Raw genomic sequence first — 22,289 nt, forward strand, 5'->3', positions numbered from 1 at the left:
GTTTGACGGTAGGTACCACACACTCCGGGGTAAATTCTTCGTCTACTCGACGACGGACAAATGTCACACCAGGTGTGCCAACAATCTGTAAAGTAACGAAATTTTGTTAAGTGTTTTTCGGTCCAATATTTATTTTTACAAATATAGTTTTATAATATTATTGTCGCGTATTGTTATTACATGATATTGGCTAACTTACCTCAAAGTTTGATTCATCTGACCACACAATGTTTTTCAAATCTTCCTCAGTGAAAGTTTGGTATTTTAAAGCCTACTCGTAACGAGCTGTTTTGGTCTTTTCTGAGAGCCATGGCTTCTTTCTGGCTGTATAGCCCTTAAGCCCAGCTTCTTGGAGTCTTCTGCGAGTTGTTCTTGCAGAAATTGGCGTATTAATTTCAGCTGATAACTCAGCAGCGAGGTCGGAAGAAGTTTTTTTATGATTTTTCAAAGACTAACAATACTACAGTATCATAGCTAAACATCTCGAAACGTGTTTTATTGCACGTTGTGCCGTGAGTTTATGTTTCAAAACCTGTCAAGGAAAGGTTTTTATCAAATATCTTTGAGTATCTTTTATAGTTATCATGTATAAGCAGTATTTAGGGGGTGCTCAATACTTTTGGCCAAGGCTGTAATTACCCCATAAGCTTGGGGTCATTGGACAAAATTCTACGTGCTTACGGACCAGGCTTTAGCACTTATGCCACAGCCATAGAGTTCAGTCTGCCACAGCCTACCTGTTGAGCTCCGTGATGAGCGCGTCCTTGTCCCGCAGCCGCAGCTCGAGGTTGTTGACCTGCATCTGCAGCTTGTCGTTGTCCGCCCGCAGTCGGTGGAGCCGCTCCGACGAGTGTTGTAGACTAAAGCCTGGTCCGTGAGCACGTAGAATTTTGTCCAATGACCCCAAGCTACCCATCCTTATCGCTCGCACGTAATTATATTGCCGTCGCGACTGTGCGACGGGCGCCCGCAGTAAGTGTGCGAGCGCGACAGCAACATAATTACGCGCGAGCGATAAGGATGGGTAGCTTGGGGTCATTGGACGAAATTCTACGTGCTTACGGACCAGGCTTTAGCACTTACGACACAGCCATAGAGTTCAGTTTGCCACAGCCTACCTGTTGAGTTCTGCGATGAGCGCGTCCTTGTCCCGCAGCCGCAGCTCGAGGTTGTTGACCTGCATCTGCAGTTTGTTGTCCGTCCGCAGTCGGTGGAGCCGCTCCGACGAGTGTTGTAGACTAAAGCCTGGTCCGTGAGCACGTAGAATTTTGTCCAATGACCCCAAGCTACCCATCCTTATCGCTCGCGCGTAATTATATTGCTGTCGCGACTGTGCGACGGGCGGCCGCAGTGAGTGTGCGAGCGCGACAGCAACATAATTACCCCATAAGCTTGGGGTCATTGGACAAAATTCTACGTGCTTACGGACCAGGCTTTAGCACTTACGACACAGCCATAGAGTTCAGTTTGCCACAGCCTACCTGTTGAGCTCCGTGATGAGCGCGTCCTTGTCCCGCAGCCGCAGCTCGAGGTTGTTGACCTGCACCTGCAGCTTGTCGTTGTCCGCCCGCAGTCGGTGGAGCCGCTCCGACGAGGACGAGTGGATCGACGACGAGGACCTGGCACATAATGAGATATGAAACTACCGTCTAAACGTCAACAATTGGCCTAAAATGCGCACCACGACTTCTTTTCGAGGCATTTTATCGATTCGATTAGCTTATCAGTAGACCTAAGATGCGCGCCGTGATAAATTTTATCGACGTCAAAATGTATGGGCATAATCGATAAAATAGCGTGATAACCGCTTATCGCGGCACGCATCTTAAGCCTACTGGTCTAAAATCGAGCGCGCATCCTAAGCCAACTGTGAGCGCAATGTTTAACTGCCCACGTAAGAAAGCTGCGTGCAGCGTGACGTATAAAGTATACCGTGTTTGTTTTATGCAATAAGGCAGGTACTTCACCAATCAATTGACAACACTTTTTATGATAATACGACTCTTCTATTTAAAATTAATAAAATCTAATAATTTTTTTAAAAAATGCTGGAATGAAATAAACTTTTATGTGTAATTGTGCAAAAAATTATAGTATTATATTACTTGTGATTATGAAATGGTACATTTTAAACATTTTAAGAATTTTTGAACCAATATACCACATTGAAAATCAATTGTGCAATAAATTATGTCATTATACTTGTGATTATGAAATGGTACTTTTTAAACTACTGTTAAAGAGTCTTAGAACCAATATAGTTAAAAAATATTAAAACTTACTTTGATATGTTCAAAGCGAGGCGCGGAATGTCTTCGCGGTCGTCGCTGCTCGCCGATAGGATCTGAAACGACAAGATATTCGGTAAGTTCGTGACCGAGCCGGTTACATCAGTAATCGGAAAATGTGCGTGTCAGTCAAATTTTCATTGCCAAGGTTCGGTCGTGTGCATGGAAATATGTCCTTCGTTGTTTTGTACGTCAGTTGTCGAAAATTGAACTCAAGTACTTATGCCTTATGAAAATTAACTTTTCTTTTTGCTGGTGGCATGTTCTATCAGATTGTGTTGTCTTAGGCCTCCCACGCACTAGACAGCCTGGCTGCGGCAACCAGTCGACCATATTTTATGCCCGCGTACTAGGCAGCCAAGAGTGTTCGTATTTTGGAATGCTGCTACAGCCAGGCTATCTAGTGCGCAGGAGACCTTATTGGAATGATGCAAGCAGGTTTATTGTTTATTTAGTCTCCATCAGCCGCTATCAAATCACCACCAGCGCTCGCTGCGACTGCTGCACGCTTCGCTCGCTGCTGCTGCACGCTTCGCTCGCTCACCTGCTCGCAGATGTCGTCGTCGAGCGAGTGCGAGTAGTTGAGCTGGTCCCGCAGCGCGCGCTCCAGCTCGGCGGTGCCACCACCAGCGCTCGCTACTGCTGCTGCACGCTTCGCTCGCTGCTGCTGCACGCTTCGCTCGCTCACCTGCTCGCAGATGTCGTCGTCGAGCGAGTGCGAGTAGTTGAGCTGGTCCCGCAGCGCGCGCTCCAGCTCGGCGGTGCCACCACCAGCGCTCGCTACTGCTGCTGCACGCTTCGCTCGCTGCTGCTGCACGCTTCGCTCGCTCACCTGCTCGCAGATGTCGTCGTCGAGCGAGTGCGAGTAGTTGAGCTGGTCCCGCAGCGCGCGCTCCAGCTCGGCGGTGCCACCACCAGCGCTCGCTACTGCTGCTGCACGCTTCGCTCGCTGCTGCTGCACGCTTCGCTCGCTCACCTGCTCGCAGATGTCGTCGTCGAGCGAGTGCGAGTAGTTGAGCTGGTCCCGCAGCGCGCGCTCCAGCTCGGCGGTGCCACCACCAGCGCTCGCTACTGCTGCTGCACGCTTCGCTCGCTGCTGCTGCACGCTTCGCTCGCTCACCTGCTCGCAGATGTCGTCGTCGAGCGAGTGCGAGTAGTTGAGCTGGTCCCGCAGCGCGCGCTCCAGCTCGGCGGTGCCACCACCAGCGCTCGCTACTGCTGCTGCACGCTTCGCTCGCTGCTGCTGCACGCTTCGCTCGCTCACCTGCTCGCAGATGTCGTCGTCGAGCGAGTGCGAGTAGTTGAGCTGGTCCCGCAGCGCGCGCTCCAGCTCGGCGGTGCCACCACCAGCGCTCGCTACTGCTGCTGCACGCTTCGCTCGCTGCTGCTGCACGCTTCGCTCGCTCACCTGCTCGCAGATGTCGTCGTCGAGCGAGTGCGAGTAGTTGAGCTGGTCCCGCAGCGCGCGCTCCAGCTCGGCGGTGCCACCACCAGCGCTCGCTACTGCTGCTGCACGCTTCGCTCGCTGCTGCTGCACGCTTCGCTCGCTCACCTGCTCGCAGATGTCGTCGTCGAGCGAGTGCGAGTAGTTGAGCTGGTCCCGCAGCGCGCGCTCCAGCTCGGCGGTGCCACCACCAGCGCTCGCTACTGCTGCTGCACGCTTCGCTCGCTGCTGCTGCACGCTTCGCTCGCTCACCTGCTCGCAGATGTCGTCGTCGAGCGAGTGCGAGTAGTTGAGCTGGTCCCGCAGCGCGCGCTCCAGCTCGGCGGTGCCACCACCAGCGCTCGCTACTGCTGCTGCACGCTTCGCTCGCTGCTGCTGCACGCTTCGCTCGCTCACCTGCTCGCAGATGTCGTCGTCGAGCGAGTGCGAGTAGTTGAGCTGGTCCCGCAGCGCGCGCTCCAGCTCGGCGGTGCCACCACCAGCGCTCGCTACTGCTGCTGCACGCTTCGCTCGCTGCTGCTGCACGCTTCGCTCGCTCACCTGCTCGCAGATGTCGTCGTCGAGCGAGTGCGAGTAGTTGAGCTGGTCCCGCAGCGCGCGCTCCAGCTCGGCGGTGCCACCACCAGCGCTCGCTACTGCTGCTGCACGCTTCGCTCGCTGCTGCTGCACGCTTCGCTCGCTCACCTGCTCGCAGATGTCGTCGTCGAGCGAGTGCGAGTAGTTGAGCTGGTCCCGCAGCGCGCGCTCCAGCTCGGCGGTGCCACCACCAGCGCTCGCTACTGCTGCTGCACGCTTCGCTCGCTGCTGCTGCACGCTTCGCTCGCTCACCTGCTCGCAGATGTCGTCGTCGAGCGAGTGCGAGTAGTTGAGCTGGTCCCGCAGCGCGCGCTCCAGCTCGGCGGTGCCACCACCAGCGCTCGCTACTGCTGCTGCACGCTTCGCTCGCTCACCTGCTCGCAGATGTCGTCGTCGAGCGAGTGCGAGTAGTTGAGCTGGTCCCGCAGCGCGCGCTCCAGCTCGGCGGTGGGCGAGCGGCTGCCGCTCACCACCAGCGCGCGCGAGGAATGCTGCTGCAGCGCTTCGTTCGCTTCGGCTTCTCGTAACCTGAACACAAAGATGCTTATGAGTTCCAGACCAAAAATAGGGAGATATAAAACAATTCTCGAGTGGCGACTATGAGCTGGAAGAAGTAATGTGGGTAGGCCTCCCACTAAAGTCCGGTCGCCGAGCAGATAGAATTTCGTCCAATGACCCCAAGCCACCCATCCCGATCGCTCGCGTGTAATTATATTGCTATCGCGCTCCCACACTCACTGCGGCCGCCCGTCGCACAGTCGCGACCGCAATATAGTTACGTGCGAATAATAAGAATGGCTAGCTTGGGGTCATTGGACGAAATTGTATCTGCTCGGCGACCGAACTTTAGGTGGATCGACGATCTGGTGAAGGTCATAGGAAGTACCTGGACCGCAGGGCCGGTCGTTGTGGAAATCCTTGGAGGACTTTGTCCAGTGGACGTCTTTTGGTTGAAAATAACGAAAACAATGAGGGTTTTCGCGTATGAAAGATCCGCTAGATGGCGGGACGTGGATGTGGGGTCTGACTGCTGCGTGATTGGTGGATTTTGACATATCTATCAATGTCATGTCAAAAACCCTCATTATTTTTATTATAATTAAATGAATAGTTCATTCACCTGTCAACAAGCTCCTTCATGTCCTGTAGTTCGTTCTCCAGTTCTTGGCATCGTTCAGTCTTTTCGCGCAGCTTCGCCTTTAATTCTGACGTGTTTGACTCTTCTCTTATTCTGCAAAGACAAACACAAATTAGATACATTACAGCAATGACGTAATATTTAATTGTCTCTTACAAAATGGAGAATTAAATCGTATCACAGAGATAATTTTGATCATCACAATTTCAGTCAATGGCATAATCCGCTTCTGGAAGTAAGCCCTAAAGAATGCCTCAAAACACGATCTCCTGCTTATTTCATCTAACTGTTAGCAGCCAGCTGCTATAGATAGTTTCATCCACGAAGACGCGCCCCACCCATTTTTGGTCGAAGCAAGCGCGGGGAGTTTGATCCGAGCAATCTGAGCGTTATTATTATAGTGTGCGTGTGCACTCATGGATGATTTAGCGTGTATAGTCTGGTCTGTGAGCACGTAGAATTTTGTCCAATGACCCCAAGCTACTCATACTTATCGCTCGCGCGTAATTATGTTGCTACCGGGCTCGTGCACTCACTGCGGGTGCCAGTCGCACAGTCGCGACAACTAATAAAATGGACAACAGCAACAACTAATGGTGGGGAGGGTCTTCGTGGATGAAACAATCTATATTTTCTTAAGATCTATCGTCCATCAAGTAGGCATGCATCGCCGCCTCTGTGGTCTAGTGGTAAGACCACCTGCTTCAGACGCAGAGGTCCCGGGTTCGATTCCCAGTGGGGGCAGATTTTTCTGTTCGGTTTGGTTGGTGGTAGGGCTTGTTCTAAGTCCGCCTGGCTAGCTACCACCATCTTACCTAAGTCTGTCGCCATAACAACAATGTTAACAGCATTATTGTGTTCCGGCAGTTAGAGGTAAGATAGCCAGTTCCTCCGTGGTTGAGGATTCCGGGTGAAGCTCGCTTCCACCTTCGGCCTGATCATCACTTACCATCAGGTGAGATACAGGCCAAGAGCTTCCTCGTTGTGGATAAAAAAAAAAACCTACTTTACGGCGAGCTATTTGACTCACAAATATGAATCCCGGTCCTTACCTGGCAGACACGTTCGTCAGCTGCTCGGCCAGCTGCTCCTTCTCCGCAGCCAGGGCCTGCAGGTCGTGCTGCAGGCGAGCCGTGGCCAGCTCCCTGTCGGCGGCGGCGCTGGCTGCCTGGCCCAGGTTGTTGCGGAGCTCCGTCACGTCCAGCTTCGCTTTTGCTAGCTCGAAGGCCTGGATGGGTGGGGCAAGTCATGAGTATCAAATGAACAACGTATCTTAGTCTTAATCTTAGTCGGCCGTTTGGTGTAGTGGTTCAGAACGGACTACTATGCCGAGAGGTCCCGGGTTCGATTCCCGGCCGGGCAGAAATTGAAATGATGAATTTTAATTTCTGTGACGGGTCTGGGTGTTACTATGTATAATATGTATGTATTTAAAAAAAAAGTATATAAGTAGTATATCCGTTAAGCTAGCACCCATAACACAAGCATATTAATTGCTTACTTTGGGGCTAGATGGCGCTGTGTGAGATTGTCCAAAGATATTTATTTATTTATATTTTATATTTATATCTGATTGACTGAAATAACATACTCGATTTAGGGCTGATTTTGCAGTCGTCGGATAACTTTTAGAGTAGGCGCACACCGTTGATTTTTAGTTGGCCGACAGTTGTACCCGATTTTAAATTGTATGAAGAATCGGCCAAATCGAATCGGCGTAGTGTGCGTACTCTCATGCTGATCAAATGCCCGACTAAACTATCGGCCGACGAAAAATCAACGGTGTGCGCCTACTCTTAACTGAAGAATAAGTTTGGAACATTGACAGTTTCAGTATGGGAAAAATGTCAAAATGGTAAAAATATCTGATGGTTAAAAAATCAGCCCTTGATCACGTTACAAAGCAGAAACTTCGTAAGATTTTATAGTTATTATTTAAACTGACTCGTATTGTAAAATTAATGGCAAAACTCAATCTCAATCAATTCAAGCCCATGATTCGATAAATTGTACCACAAAATGTTTGAGTGTATAAGAATTGATGTGAATATATACACAGTCCCTAAATTGGAGCAGAACTATTTAACTGACATTATGATTTATATAGTAATCGAATAAGATGCAACTCACCTTGTCATTTAATTCCTTCTTGTTGAAGTCCAATTCGTGTTGCAGCAGCGATATTTGCTTCCTAATCTTGACGAGCTGCTTCTTATCATTGCTCGCCTGCCGGTCGGCCACTTTCTTGTCGTCGCCATTCTTGCTCCTGGGCGAGGGACTCCGCGAAACCATCTTCATTTGCTCCTTCAATGACGCTATTTCTTCGTGGAAAGCGTTTATGTCCTCGTGTAAGATCTCAATTTCAGTTTCTTTGTCTTTTAATTTGTCAGTCAACAATTTGAGCTCATCAATTTTCGATGTTAATTCACTGTTTAGGGAGTTAGCTCTTTCTAACTCACTCTCGCTACTTTGTAGTTTTAGAGAAGCATTCTCTTGCTCTTTTTCTAGTTTACTAAGTTTGAGTTTTAATTCTTTGTTGCTGTCATTGAGTTGGTTATTATGCTCGTTGAGCTTGGCGATGTCCCGATTCAAAGCCTCTACTGTATCTTGCATTTGGAAGACCTCGCTAGATTTCTCTTCTAAGGCTTCTTTCAAGTTTTCTAATTCCTCGGTTTTATCATTGAGACACCTTTGCAAATCGTCTAATCTATCTAAATGTTGATTCAAAGAGTCTATTTGATGGTTTTTCTCGGAAACTAGTTGTTCGAGTTTTTGCATTTCTTGCAATTTCTCTCTCAGTTGGTGATTTTCCGTTTCACATTTTTCTAATGCGTTATTTCTGCTTTGCAGTTCGTCAATTTTTACTTCGAGTTCAGTCATTTTGTTTGTCAAATTACGCTTCTCCTTTGCGAGTTCGAGAATCATATTCTCTCTTCTTAAAATATCTTCTTTGAGCAAATGTAAGTCCTTAGATTTCTCCCCGACCTCCTGGGTCAATTCGGTCAAGCGTTGTTCCAGCAACTTCTTGTTCGACGAGAAGTTTTCCAGTTGATTCTCGTAGAACTTTTTATCAGTCTCCATGGTGGCCATCGTGTTCTCCAATAGCCCCTTCAACTCTTCCACTTCCTCTTTCAAAGCTGGGAACTCACAGAGCTGCTCCTCGGCATTTTTCAGCTCAGATTTGCAATTCTCCAACTCCGCTCGGGACTTTTTGATTTCATGTTTCAACTGAGTCAGAATATCCGGGAAATTCTCCTGTCGGATGTCTAAACTGATTCCTAATTCTCTGAGCGACGTGAATTCCTCCTCGTCGTGCGTTCTGTTGTCGTGGGAAGGTTCAACGGAGAAGTTGATCTTCTTTGGTTCGACGCTGTGGTCCTTACTTTCGCTGACGTCTCTATTGGGGTACATGGAGCAGTTATCGGGGATGTTCTGAGCTGTTGAGTGCTTGACGCTCTCTCCAAACTTGTCGAGGGTTCCGAACATCATGGTCTCGTTGACGTTGCGTTTGTATCTATCCTTGTTTTGAGTAGAGGTGAGGTGCGCGGGCAATGAATCGGCGCGGGGAGTACCATGCGGCGCGTCCAGACTGTCGATGTACTCGATATTGAGGGAGCTCATGTTCGGACGCGTCAGTTCCGGAGGCAGCGTCCTGTTTAGCATTTTGTCTCTTGAATCAGACGCGTGCGGCGCGCCCGTCAGACTCGTATTGTGACCTTTGAGCTCCGCTCGCCTCATCTGCAAGTCCTGCTCGTCGAACTCCGATATCGACACGATATCGCTGAGCGTGCGAGCGGACGCTTTCCCTCCGTCCTCGCTTTTCTCCCTTTGGTTGTCATCGTCCAGTTTCAGCGCTGTGAAGAAATGTTATTTATGAGTGATAAAATAGTAAATTAGGTGACGCGCAGTCTAGGCGTATCTGTTCGACTAAATTAGTGCGCGGGAGTTGGAGTTAATCCAAAATGTTTATTCAATGAATGAATCGGCACAGGAAGCTAACGAAAACAAGTCATATTAAAAAAACTCATAAAAACTCATAAAACTCATTTATTTCTGTAAATAGGCTTAAAAAAAGCACTTTTACACGTCCCAGTATTAACCCTACCACTGCTTCAGGACAATAAATGGGCCAGTGCTGAGAAGAAGCAGCGCAAGAAACTCAGTCACTATTGTCAGCCTCTTTTTCAAAGGTTTACATGCTTTAAAATGTACAAAGTTATAAATATTTATGCGAGCTAGGCAGTAAAGTATCCCAAACATTTTTATCTTTTAAATAATCATCGACTTTATAGTAGCCCTTTTTCATTAAGGTACTTTTAATATGATTACCTACATAAAACATTAATTCATAATTTTTAAGCCAATGTTCTGTTAAGCATAATACATGAACATTGTATTTTTTTAAAAACAATTCTAGTTCTAATTCTTTGCCAGCCAGGCCTTGTAAATTTTGATGAACAATATTAAATCCTTTAATAGACCTGTCTGTTGTCGTCCCTCTCAGTTTAAATCAGAGGTTGTCACAGAAATATTAGTATTTCTACTAATAATATCAAAAGTTGAATTTACTTGTTTTGTGTTAATAACACAGTTAATATTATAAGCTAACAATGTAGCAACTTTTAATTTTATACTTTGAGGCAGGTGTAAAGAGCTGCCTGTCAATAAGAATTTATTATTAATAAATTTATTTGTGTCGAAAAACACAAACTTGTCGCTATGACGAACAGTCAAGTTACATAATAGAGTATTCAGTAAGTGAATACTTTTGTTATTATCTGAGGAGCCATTTTGACAGTATGGCAGGGCACACATAATTATCTTTTCAACATTAAGGCTGGCCAGCATGGAAAAATTATGCAAAATATTTTTCCTACTAATATTCTGACTGTTTCCTAACATTAAAATTAAAATGGATTTGCTATGTAATTGTTTACATTTTTTTATGCCATTTATTATTTGACTAATGGATGCATCAGGCATACAATTATTTATTATTTTACAATCTAATTTTTTATTCAATATGGGGCCATAACCAACTCCTAGCCTATCTGAGAATAACACTACATTGTTTGATTTGTTTTGATATTTGTGCTGCTTTTGTATTTAATCTGAAAGTGCGAAGCAGATTTTATTTTCATATGATAATATTTGGTTACGAACACGTTAATAAGCCGACGAGTTGGCTTTACGGAAATATAAATAAAAATATTTTCTTGGCAGCTCGATTTGGTATCTTGCCACGGCCGCTTATATTTAATTAAACAACCAAAGCATTAGCGAGATTTCATGTAAGCATTAAAAGAATAGGCACTCTGTTCCCTGTATAAACCAAAAATGAAAAAATTTCTCACGGTGCCATAAAGTAAATATACTTAGCGGAATAGAGCAACAAAGAACTAAGCGAGCGATATGTCACTAGCAGATACACTGAGTGATAAAAAAGATGCAAGATGCCGTCGCCGTCACGTCAAACAGAACTATTTTTTGCAACTATTTGATAGTTCAGAGGCACGCAGTGGCACGCTGGACATTTGAACTGATATATTTTCAGATTTTACGTGAGTGAAATCGTGGATGTTTATGAGAAATGTGGTGACTGGTTCAGTAATTGATTTAGGGCTGATTTTTCAATCATCAGTTAACATTTAACTGAAGAATAAATTTGTCATTTTGACATATTTCCCATACTGAAACTGTCAATATGCCAAAGTTATTCTTCAGTTAAAAGTTATCAGATGATTGAAAAAGCAGCCCTTATTGTACAAAACAGTGAAATAACTGACAGTGACACACAAGTGTCATCCAAAATTGGTTTCGTTTGACAGCTCGTGGTTGTTGCTCTATTCCGAAGGACTTATTATTAACTTTATGCTCTGTACATAATCATTTATCATATCTTATCTCACCCAGCAGTTCCTGTAGCTGCTCCTCCTTCTCGGCCAGCGCCCTCTGGTGGTCGCGCAGGGCCGAGTTTAACTCATCTTTATCAGCTTCGAGGCCGCGCGCGATGGCTTCTAGTTGAGCAATGCGAGTTTGCGCTGATGACAGCTCGCGCTCCAGAATCACCACTTTGTCTTTGGGATTGCCTGTGTTAAAAGTGGTATAGGTACGATCTATGAGAAAGAAAAGTTTATATTAACTAAAGATGGGTTATTTTTTGGTGAAAATGCTGAGAACGACGATTTTGTTGTAGACCTTGATTTTTATTTTAAATAGTAAATCAAAGTCAGGGCGCATCTGCTGTTGGAAAAGACTTTTGAATCATTATGAATAGACTAAAAATAAGCAAAAAGTGACGTTTAATTATGACTGATTCAATTTGAAGGTGGACTTACATGAGTTTCCATACAACGATTGATGCTGTTCATTCAATTTGTCTTTTTCCTCTAAATTCTGTTTAAGCCGGTGCAGCTGTTTGTCTTTCGATTCTAGGTCTTCTTTCAACTTCTGAACCTGCAATAACAATATTATATTAATCTCAACTGAGAGATATTGAGTGTGCTGGTGATCTAAGATCTAATATCTAAGGACAGAGGAAAGGTAATAGAAATGAGCAATGACCTCTTTTCACAATTGCATGATGAATAATATTGAAGTTTGCCGTGGGTAGTGCCGTCGTATACGCTTCGTTGCTGTAAGCGACTTGAAGCTTTATTATTATCGTACAGAATAAGCGTGTGTTCATTTGACATACAAGACTTACAAAACTAGTACAGTGTTGAATGAATCTTGTGTTAAATTGGGTGAATGAATGGATAGAGGCTAAATAAATCATAAGGGAGAGTCCGCTAATTTGGACCAGTTTTTTTCAATCCCATTTTACACATAGTTTTCTTTTGTTTTTGCTGATGTTCATGGTATATAATAAAAGATAAATTATTCAACTTACTATTTCATAAGTATTAATTAACATGATTGTTGTATATTTAGCACAAATCAACAAAATACGAGCTCAGAGCATCGGTCCAATTTAGCCAACCGGTTCGATAATTTGTACCACTGGGTTACTAAATTGGATTTCAATAAATTTCAAGCCTATAAAAAAACTATGGCAAAATATTATACGATACATTCTTAAAAAATAAGGAAACGAAAAGAAACAGTAGTTAATAACATAGACAATCGATATTGTTTTACACGTTATCACGATTTTGAGTACAAGTTTTGTAATTTCAATTATCGTAACGCACACTTGTACTTAATCTACTTTGCCAGTATTTTGCTTTCATTTATTGTTAGTTAAACATAACTACGCTATTATAACTTCAAAATATGATTAACTAAAAAAAAATTCAAAATCCTTTGGTAAAGTTCCATACAACTTGATGTGGTACAATTTAGCCGACTAGGTGATAGTGCTTTTAAAAAATCGGTAAAAAATATAGCTTATAAATACCGAAAAATGTTTCAAAAAATTGTAATCCGCACTAATTTACGCTTCTAAATAATATATTAGAAACACCCTGTGATTAAATTTAACAAAATTACAAACTAAATATGCATTGTCAAAAGTTACTTGAAAACAATGAAAAAATACTTTTCAAAATAAAACACACGTGTTCGTTGTCACGGCAAAAACCACATGGCCGATATTAATTGAATTTAGTTGTGTATCGCTGAGTGTTGCAATTACAGACATTCAATAAATACTTTACGAAATATGAGGGTGGTACAATTTACCCGGCGGTACAATATACCGAACTCTCCCCTATGACCATTATAACCTCAGCGAGCGCGTCGTGCAGCATGGAGAGATGACTAGAGATGCTATTTAAAAAACAAAGATATGGCAGCTGGGTCATGATTTTTATTGCTTTTGTCCAGCCGGCAGATTGCTATGCTTGTCACGAGTGGGTTCACCACAATAGTCGAGTATCAGCGAGGTCTGGGGTACTGAAGCTTGTGTTGGTGGTTACCTCTGCTCGCGCGTCGTGCAGCTGGACGGACAGCTGGGAGGAGGCGTGGTGCGCGAGCGCCTCGGCGTCGTTGCGCTGCTGCTGCAGGCGCGCCGACAGCGACGAGATCTTCAGCGCCTGCTCCGACATGCGCACTTGAAGCACGTCGCGCTCGGCGCGCACCTCCTTAGGGAAGACAGAGGGTTAGGATAAGATGAAGAGCGAAAACAAAAGAAACACACGTTAGGGAAAATGAGGTGCGAGAACGGATAAGACAATGACCCTTTTAACGAATCTATTAGTGAGCTGCCACACTGGCAAATTGCAAGCGTTTGTATAGGGGAGCGGCGACGCAGACGTCGCGGCTGCGCAGCGAACACGAAGCGAAAACTCTAGGCGGAAACGTTGCGCATTCGCGACATTTCCACCGCGCAGCCGTGGCATGTTTGCTGCGACGCCCCTCCGTTTTGAAAACGCTTGTAATCCGCCAGTGTGGCAAAGACCTTAGGCCACTGATGCTCAGATATTATGGAACGGGGGATCGTAGTTAATTTCTGCAAAATAAGTCATGGACTTATTTGTACGAAAATGACGATAATGGCATTGGAAACATTTATAATAATAATATGCTTTAGACTAGCTAGTACTAAATAACACTAGATTTAACGGTCACACCATTCAAATGGTTTATTTTAAATGCATGTTTAGGGTGTTCTCTCTCCGATCAACAATAAACAGGAGCACAAACATTTTATATTTCATGAAGAATAAAAGTTGTGACCTAAGCCAGTGTTTAAAATAAATAAAATTACAAATATGGCGATAGGAGTCCAAGGAAATGCAAACATTGCTCGATAAATTAGATCAATTGATGTGATTCAGCCGGGTGATGGACTCCACGCGGAAACAATCAGTCGCATGCGTCATTGGTTGTCGATGTTTATTTACTATGAATGTAATTTGTCTATGATGCAATGAAAAATGGTCATAATATTATTTATGTAAATGAAACTAAGAAACGCTCTGTAGTTACTGAATAAAGATTTTTTATGGCCAACTACAATGTGGAAGTCCTTGGGAGAGGTCTATGTCCAGCAGTGGAAGTCATTTGACTGAAATTAACGAACCAACAAAAACAGCAATAATAACGAGTAGACAACAAGAGAAGCGATTCAGTATTTGTACAAACAAGACGAAGAGATAAAAAATAGAGTTACATTTACCACATTTTATTTTAGATTTTTTCAGCAATAGCGTAAAAAGTCGAATACATTGTTTTCAACTGTACGTGAATGACCGCGATATTGTTCTAATTCACAACACTCTTTGTGTCATTCAGCGAGTTCAGCCGGCTGCTAAATATACACTTTTGTGATCCCGGCTGAACCGGGAAACAAACTCAAAGGAATGAAAGCTTTCTAAACAATAACTGATTTACCGACATGTAAAATTTTTACTTGGAGAAAAATTCCTTAACATTTCGGGATTTTCATCATTTTTGCCTTCCAACTTAAATATGTAGAACGATAGCGACTTTTTAATTAGGATTACCCAAAATGACATGAATAAATTTTCCGATTGTTGCTCTTCATGGGGAACAGAACTGTGAATGTCACTTGTTTTTACATAACATGTCACAGTCATTGTACCAGATGTAGATCGCATTAGTGTTGGTGTCATTCGGACGGTTCAGTCTGCGTCTATTAATATCTGACCCCACCTGCACCAGGGAACTGGGCTAACGCTCCTAGCAACACATAAACAACACATTTATACAATCTGACTGCACTCTTGCAGTTGGACCAAACACAGCAGAAGGAAATTCGAACCTTATAACTTCGAACTTCTTCTAAGTTCTTCTGTTTAATTTCTTTCCGGTCCAATGACAATTTAACTTTCCCCCGGGACAAACGTGACCTTCACTGGTTGGATTTGCATTGACGATAAGCTGAAGATCTTGGCTACACAGGATTTGCAGTGGTAGGAACTAGGGGTTTTCTAGAGGGAATAGTCCCATAAAGGTAGCAAAGACACAATAAATTATCTCCTAGTTTTTATTTTACTTGGGTCATAACGAATAAACAGAATCAGATGCTGTTTACTAGCAAGGAAGATTCATTTGTGTTTTTAAATTCACTGTTGAACAATGCCTTGTATAATTAGACTCGATTAATTACGTTCAAAAAGGCTCAGTGTTATCATTGTATCAGCTGTTTTGTACAACAAAATCGACGAAAATAAGACATAAACAAAAGATCTTGCGAGGCAGAATATACAGCTATCTTGACATTGGCAAAGACAATCGAGAACTTTTGTTCATCACACAAATTCACGAATGAAAAACTAATTACGAAGACATGACCAACAAGCCTGTAGGATGAAAATTCGAATAAGTTGAAACAGCACAAGTAATTTGTGCTGAACGATGCTATGATGAGAAATAAAAAAAACATAACGATTGGCACTATTTGCACAATTCCAATTGCATTCAGTAAGGATGCTAAATTGAAGTCGTATTCAACCAATTGAAACGTCTTTTGAACGAGTTGAACAAAAAGGTGAAGCAAGCTGACCTTTGAATTCAAATAAGACACAGAAAATGGAGACAAAACAACGATTTCCACTAGCACTTATTGCATACTAAAAACATTTTCTCATGTTAATGATGCTAGTAGACTCTCCCATCTTCAGGGGGAAATGGTATGCAATGGCACCTATTGTGAAACAGACAAGGATTTTACAGCGGATACCCGTGACTTGATAAAAACAAGCATATACCCATTTAAAAATATCTAGTTCAAGAGCGCATTGATAGTTAGTTCGTATATGTAACGCCTGATATCATAGTTCGTTCGCTTTGTGTCACAGTTATTTTCGGCGACGAGCGGCTTTGAAACTAACAACAAACGCGTCTTGGAAAAACAATTTACGCACTTCGCTTCTTGATAGATAGCTAGGGTTTATCCAGCTAACAGAAAGCTCCTTGTTCATATTCCTCGAAGTAAATCTAGCTAGAAATAGTTCGGACTATTTTCCTCGAATATCAGTCCTCGAGCAGTAAATGATAAAGTATCGGTGTTCTTTGCGAGGCTAATTGTGTTTTATTAATTTAGTTTTCTTCTTTTTTCCGATAATAAACAGGAGGTCATATGTTTAGCTATCAGTAAATTACTGCATGAAAATTAAAGTACCATGTCAGACCTATGGCCAATGGCGATGCATTTAGTCTGAAACTATTTCCACCAAAGCTTATTATTCTGCTTAATTTAATTCATATTAATGAACTGTAACATTAATTAAGATTAAGGAACATTTGACTCTAAATTAGATTAACCAAGGCACACAGTAAATTATCTGTTGTCACAGTAGCTTACACACAGCGATGAGTTAAATCTTTGAAGTCGCAACGTAAAATCTAAATATACTAGACGCAGTTTGTCATAATTATGATCATCTATTCAATTAGTCTGCGAATGAGTCATGGTTTGATTAAGTTGTCTGCTTTAGAAAAAATGCTCTATGTAGTTAACATAGACATAATAGAGCTTGAGGACGATAGGAAAACGCTGCGCAATAAATTCTGTATGTAACGTAGAAAACTGTTTAGAGTTCACAATCAACGAAAAGAAACGAGCTAACCTCACAAAACCTCATACGGGATTAATCTCAAAGAAATCCATGAAAAGGCAGTTGACACTGGCCGAAAACCCCTTGTTAAAAATCGGACGCCACAAAAAAATAAAGAAAAAACAAACGAAGATCGCACAGATCGAACGAAGAAGGTCGTGAACTCACCGTCAGATCAGGCAGACCCATTCTCAAGTACTTCCTGACGTACTTGAACACAAACATCACACACACACACTGGCACTACATGGCGTCACATGGTGGTATGGTACAGATGGCATGGGGCCCGTGGCAATGACAGTGAGACCTTGCGGCAGCAGAACACACTCTGGAGCATCGGGGCCGACTGGCGCGAGACGCGCGTCTGCCGAGCGCGCTGCCAGGAAATGTTGTGACGCGGTGGATGTGGTATTTGAGTATGATGGACCGAAGTAATAAATATTCTTATTAATTGACTACACATCGGAGTTAAAAGCGACGTTTCTCAACGAAGATACTGTAATGAGCCCCTTAAAGGGCTACCTTTTTGTTTGATGTTCATTAGCGCCAAATCTTTGTTAAAATTGCATAAAGATCATTTCAATTGCACTTGAAATGTAAAGATAAAAAACAGCTGTAACAGTGTGATACTGCTTGTTGTTATTCTTTTGCTAACTCTTCTAGTTCGATTTCAATTAGGCATATCAATTTTGTAATATGAGTAAACTATTTATGTTTTTTTTTAAATGACACCACATCCAAAGTTTCAAACGTCAATGCAGCTCTATAGTATCTATATTTAGGTATTCCTACATCGCAGTAACCGCGCAGGGTTGGCACCGCGTGTTTATCTTCCTGTTGTGCAACTGTCTAACTGGGTTACAGCGTTACGACCGAGACGTGAAAGAGAGCAAGGGTTTACTGCGAATCAAACATAAGCGTATTTCGCATGCCAGCACCCCACTTAGAAAGAGTATCATTGATGGTTAGAGTGGCTGACTTTCAGTAGTAGGAACGCAAAGAATAGTCCTATTATCCTATAGCAAGTGAGAGGGAAGATAGCGTACCGAAAACCTACAAGGTGGACCGACGACATCGTAAAGGTAGCAGGGAAGCGCTGGACGCAGGCCGCTACCAATCGATCAACGTGGAAAGCATTAGGGGAGGCGTATGTTCAGCAGTGGACGTCCTATGGCTGAAATGATGATGAAGTGAGAGGGACAGATGGCTAGATGACAGATGGTCCTAATGTCACAAACATAGCACTAATGCTTCCTATTTATAGTGCTACTACAAATATCACACCTATACAGATATTATACGTACGATTATGACGAATACAATCACAATAACTACACAGGTGCTTTGCGAGCAAAATTATTAGCAAGTACCTAATAATTTATTAGTCCGTAGAAATATTTTTTTTGGAATTGATTTTGTAGCATTCGTCGCTCTCTGTTTGGAGCCGTTCGCATTTTGTGTAAACTGTATTTATATCAAAAATTGGCCCCAGGTGAAATACAAAACCATAGCCATCGCGAAGCACCAGTCAAGTCGGCAGTCTCAGTTTATCTTCCTGTTGCACAATCGCAAATGGGTTACAGCCCGAGCGCAGACGTTAACGGCGCAGTAACACGACCAAACGGCCGGTTTACGGTTAAACTAACACGTAACTGTCGTAATTAGTCACAGCGGTCAAAACACACGGTTGTCTTCGGGGAAAGTTGCCATTTGGAACGAGAATTTGTTTGGTGGACACGTTACAGTTTTCGATCTGCTTTGAGGTAATTTTAAAGACTGTAAAGTAAAGAAAGACAAAACCTTACGCTTTTATTACAGTCTGGAAATAAGAAGTCGCACATCGTACTACAAGATTAACGTATTTTTGATACTATGAGGTTTCTTTTTTATTAAAAGAAAATTCCCTTTCTATCATCGTACGAAAATTAGACAATTTCTAGAAAAGTAACGAACAAATGGCTATAACTACTCCCAACTATAAATCAAATTCAAATACCAAAATCAAAACATGATATTGATGGTTCGACGACACAACTTTACCGCACCCCTACCGTCAATAAACGCTGAGCGGAGAGAGCTCATCCCGCGCATTAGGGCGCACAAGTGACTGACTGCCGTGACTCACTGGCTGGGCTAGTTATAGCTATGTTTCCAGAGATTTGAACAGGCTTTGCCGAGGTCAAATTTCGATGGGGATACGTGCGAAATACTTTTTTCTCTTCATATAAAAATGTTATTATAGTCTGAAGTCGTGATGAACTTTATTTTGTAATTTTTAATTATTTAAATGGACACTTTTCCAAAACGAGTATTTTTTGTAAGATAATATATTTTTTTAAATATAGATCTCGAGTCCCTATAGTTATAGCATGTTTGGGAGACCTAAAGTAATCCAGATTTCCAGATTTAAACCTGAATGCATATTTACAGGCGTAATAAGGAACAAAATGGCAGCATTAAATGCCCATTGACGACATGTAAACATCTCAAAGGCTACCCGTGTCCCTTTGAAGTGGCGTGACAGATCGCAGGTACTATCGCTATATGGAGCTGAATGACTCAGCTCAGAGCGTACGGAACCACGGACTAGTTGAGGGTATTCTGAGATTTGTAATTGCTTTGAATACTGGCAGTTAGGCAAAGCGATGGCGATAAAACAAACGACCTGTCAGTTCTTAAGTTGACGAAGTAAGATCCAAATTGGAACAGAATAATGGCCGTGATTTGTACACTCAATTTAGGGAGTCGACTACAGAGCATGAGTGTTATGGCTGAAGTAATTAGATTTATGGGAGAAGGGGAGAGCAAAAATAGAGGGTGATTTTTTGATGGGCGAGTCTAAAATGATGTGCAATTCATTTTGAGTCGGAGATAAGTATGGAGTTGATTATTATTCTAGACGCTTTTAGAGAACGAAAAGGTTTAGGCACAAAATGTCAAATCCATAAAAATCTTAAACCTAACCTAACGTAACTACGAGTAATTACTTTATTTTATTAACTCAACCTAATAAACTAATCAACAAAATCAAAACAGGATAAAAATATCATAAACTAACTGACCCGGCGAACTCTGTTCCGCCTTAAAGGCAATAAATAAGCCATCGCAATTTTTCATTATTTGCTCACCGTTTAGACCTACCCTGGACTACGACAAACATTTTAAAACCAAAATCAGCTCAATCGGCCCAGCCGTTCTCGAGTTTTAATCAGACTAACGAACAGCAATTCATTTTTATTTATATAGAAGAAGAAGATTAATAAGATTTTTATGGATTTGACATGCGCTTTTGACATTATGTATGCGCCTAAATCAACGAAAACAAAATGCTATCGTGACTGACGTACGAAAGTTTAACATAAACAAAATAATAAATATTTTATAACTTTAAGATACATGGCTTTTGGTGTAAACTCAAAGCCGTTCGCAAGTAGTTAACACTTTCCAACTATTTCCGTAGCACTTCGCCACGGAACTAACACAAACAGCCGTAAGAGCCAACTAAAACAACATCGATACTTCACGCGAATATAAATGGATAATACATAATGATTCATGTAGCAATTTATCGGATGAAAGCTATCGGAGCTATGACTTTCGAGAAATTCAGCAACAAAAACTCATAGCATTTTGATTTACGCAGTATAATAAAATAATAAACGGATTCCTTTCTCATTCGTTCGCTCTATTTTTAATTGTGTTTGACTTTTTAAATATTCATCTTTCTGAGAAATATTTTTTACTTCTTCTTCTTCTTCTTTTCAGCCAAATGACGTCCACTGCTGGACAAAGGCCTCCCCCAAGGTTTTCCACAATGAACGGTCCTGCGCTGCCCGCATCCAGGCTCTTCCCGCGACCTTTACCAGATCGTCGGTCCACCTAGTAGGAGGCCTGCCCACGCTACGTCTTCCAGCCCGTGGGCCTCATAAGAAGGCTCAAAGTCACCCAAAGGGCGATGGAGCGGGCTATGCTCGGAGTTTCCCTGCGTGATCGAATCAGAAATGAGGAGATCCGCAGGAGAACCAAAGTAACCGACATAGCTCGCAGAATTGCTAAAATCAAGTGGCAGTGGGCGGGGCACATAGCTCGTAGAGACGATGGCCGTTGGGGCAGGAAAGTTCTCGAGATTTTTTACTATTTAGGTTAAAATACTATTAGCACGTAAGCCACAATATTTGTTTATTGGTTTGTGGAGGTGAAATCCGTGACAATGAAAACTCGATTGAACCCCAGCTCTTGCCAACTGATTGTACTACAAATAAACAGTGAATAAGAGTATTATTTCTCAAATGTGTTGAGAGATACAACTACCGCGGGGGTGTTGTTACGGGTATCCTTCCGTTTGGCCAAATTACTTTTCGCCAAATTTCACTTCGCAAACAACTTATCGCCAAAGTTTCATTTCCCAAATAAACTTTTAGCAACTGTACTCTTCGCAACTAATTCATTTGGTCAAATTAACATTTGGCCAAATTTTACTTGGCAAATGTTTATATAGCAAATGTTTTATTTTGCCAAATATTATATCCCAAATAATTTGCTTGGTCAAATTGACACTTCACATACTTACGAGTACCCACCGTTACCCACAAATCAAAGCATAAGGCACATGGTCATGGTTTTCACAATAATTTTATGTAAAACAGAGAGATTGCAGAAAATAGTATGGTTGCAAAAAGTAGGTATTGTAGAAAATAGTAGGTTAGGTTAGGTTAGAACAGTGACCCTTAATGCGCGAAGGCGAGCGAAGCGTGCCGCGGCAGCGGCCGCCGAGCGCTAGAATCATCTCTATTGTTAATGAATCATTTGGAAATTTCGATAAAAAGAATGAAATATGAAAATTTATTTAGAAAAAAAATTATATTAACTACCCACTAAACAAAATAATAACCACAAGCTAATTTGTATTCCATTCTATGCACCAATCAAATTGTTTTGTAAATAGTTTATCGTGAAATATTTTTGCCAAATGAAACATTTGGCAAAACATACTTTGCCAAACAATAATTAGCTAAACAATAATATGCCAAAAACGACATTTGCGAATTAAAAGTTTGCAATAAGTTGTTTTGCCAAATGAGAATTTGCCAAATGAAAATTTGCGAAACGTTGTTTGCGATGTGATAATTTGGGAAACGTTTTTTGGCCAAACATTAGTAATCCGTTGTTACGTCATGCACAGCAATTGTGTCTTACAGAAAAAGATAAACATTTTGCGTGCTTCTTACATTGTCAAAACAATATTTTTTCATCACACGCAATTCTTTAAAATTTTACGATTTTAATTAACGTTAATTTCCAGAAAAGATGAAAGCTTC

The 22,289-nt window shown here is 42.5% G+C and overlaps 1 protein-coding gene and 1 long non-coding RNA gene across 2 annotated transcripts in view; one reads left to right on the plus strand and one right to left on the minus strand.

The window, feature by feature from the left end:
• The window catches only part of LOC114361060 (uncharacterized), a 1,059-nt gene extending 606 nt beyond the window's left edge, over positions 1-453 (plus strand). The window contains exon 2 of the long non-coding RNA XR_003656565.1: positions 13-453. This is a non-coding gene — a long non-coding RNA (uncharacterized LOC114361060). The remainder of the gene's footprint in view (positions 1-12) is intronic.
• Positions 454-733: 280 nt separating this feature from the next.
• LOC114361065 (227 kDa spindle- and centromere-associated protein) overlaps positions 734-22,289 on the minus strand; it is a 67,620-nt gene continuing 46,064 nt past the window's right edge. The window contains exons 20-30 of the mRNA XM_028315984.1: positions 13,366-13,530; positions 11,785-11,902; positions 11,356-11,535; positions 7,577-9,300; positions 6,499-6,674; positions 5,429-5,539; positions 4,683-4,836; positions 2,283-2,344; positions 1,482-1,619; positions 1,119-1,238; positions 734-860 (exon numbers count right to left, since the gene is read on the minus strand). Of these exons, the coding sequence (XP_028171785.1) occupies positions 734-860; positions 1,119-1,238; positions 1,482-1,619; positions 2,283-2,344; positions 4,683-4,836; positions 5,429-5,539; positions 6,499-6,674; positions 7,577-9,300; positions 11,356-11,535; positions 11,785-11,902; positions 13,366-13,530 (3,075 nt within the window). The remainder of the gene's footprint in view (positions 861-1,118; positions 1,239-1,481; positions 1,620-2,282; positions 2,345-4,682; positions 4,837-5,428; positions 5,540-6,498; positions 6,675-7,576; positions 9,301-11,355; positions 11,536-11,784; positions 11,903-13,365; positions 13,531-22,289) is intronic.

This window comes from Ostrinia furnacalis, unplaced genomic scaffold, assembly GCF_004193835.3.
Source record: "Ostrinia furnacalis isolate ACB-3 unplaced genomic scaffold, ASM419383v2 OfSCF5400, whole genome shotgun sequence".
Taxonomy (NCBI): Eukaryota; Metazoa; Arthropoda; class Insecta; order Lepidoptera; family Crambidae; genus Ostrinia; species Ostrinia furnacalis.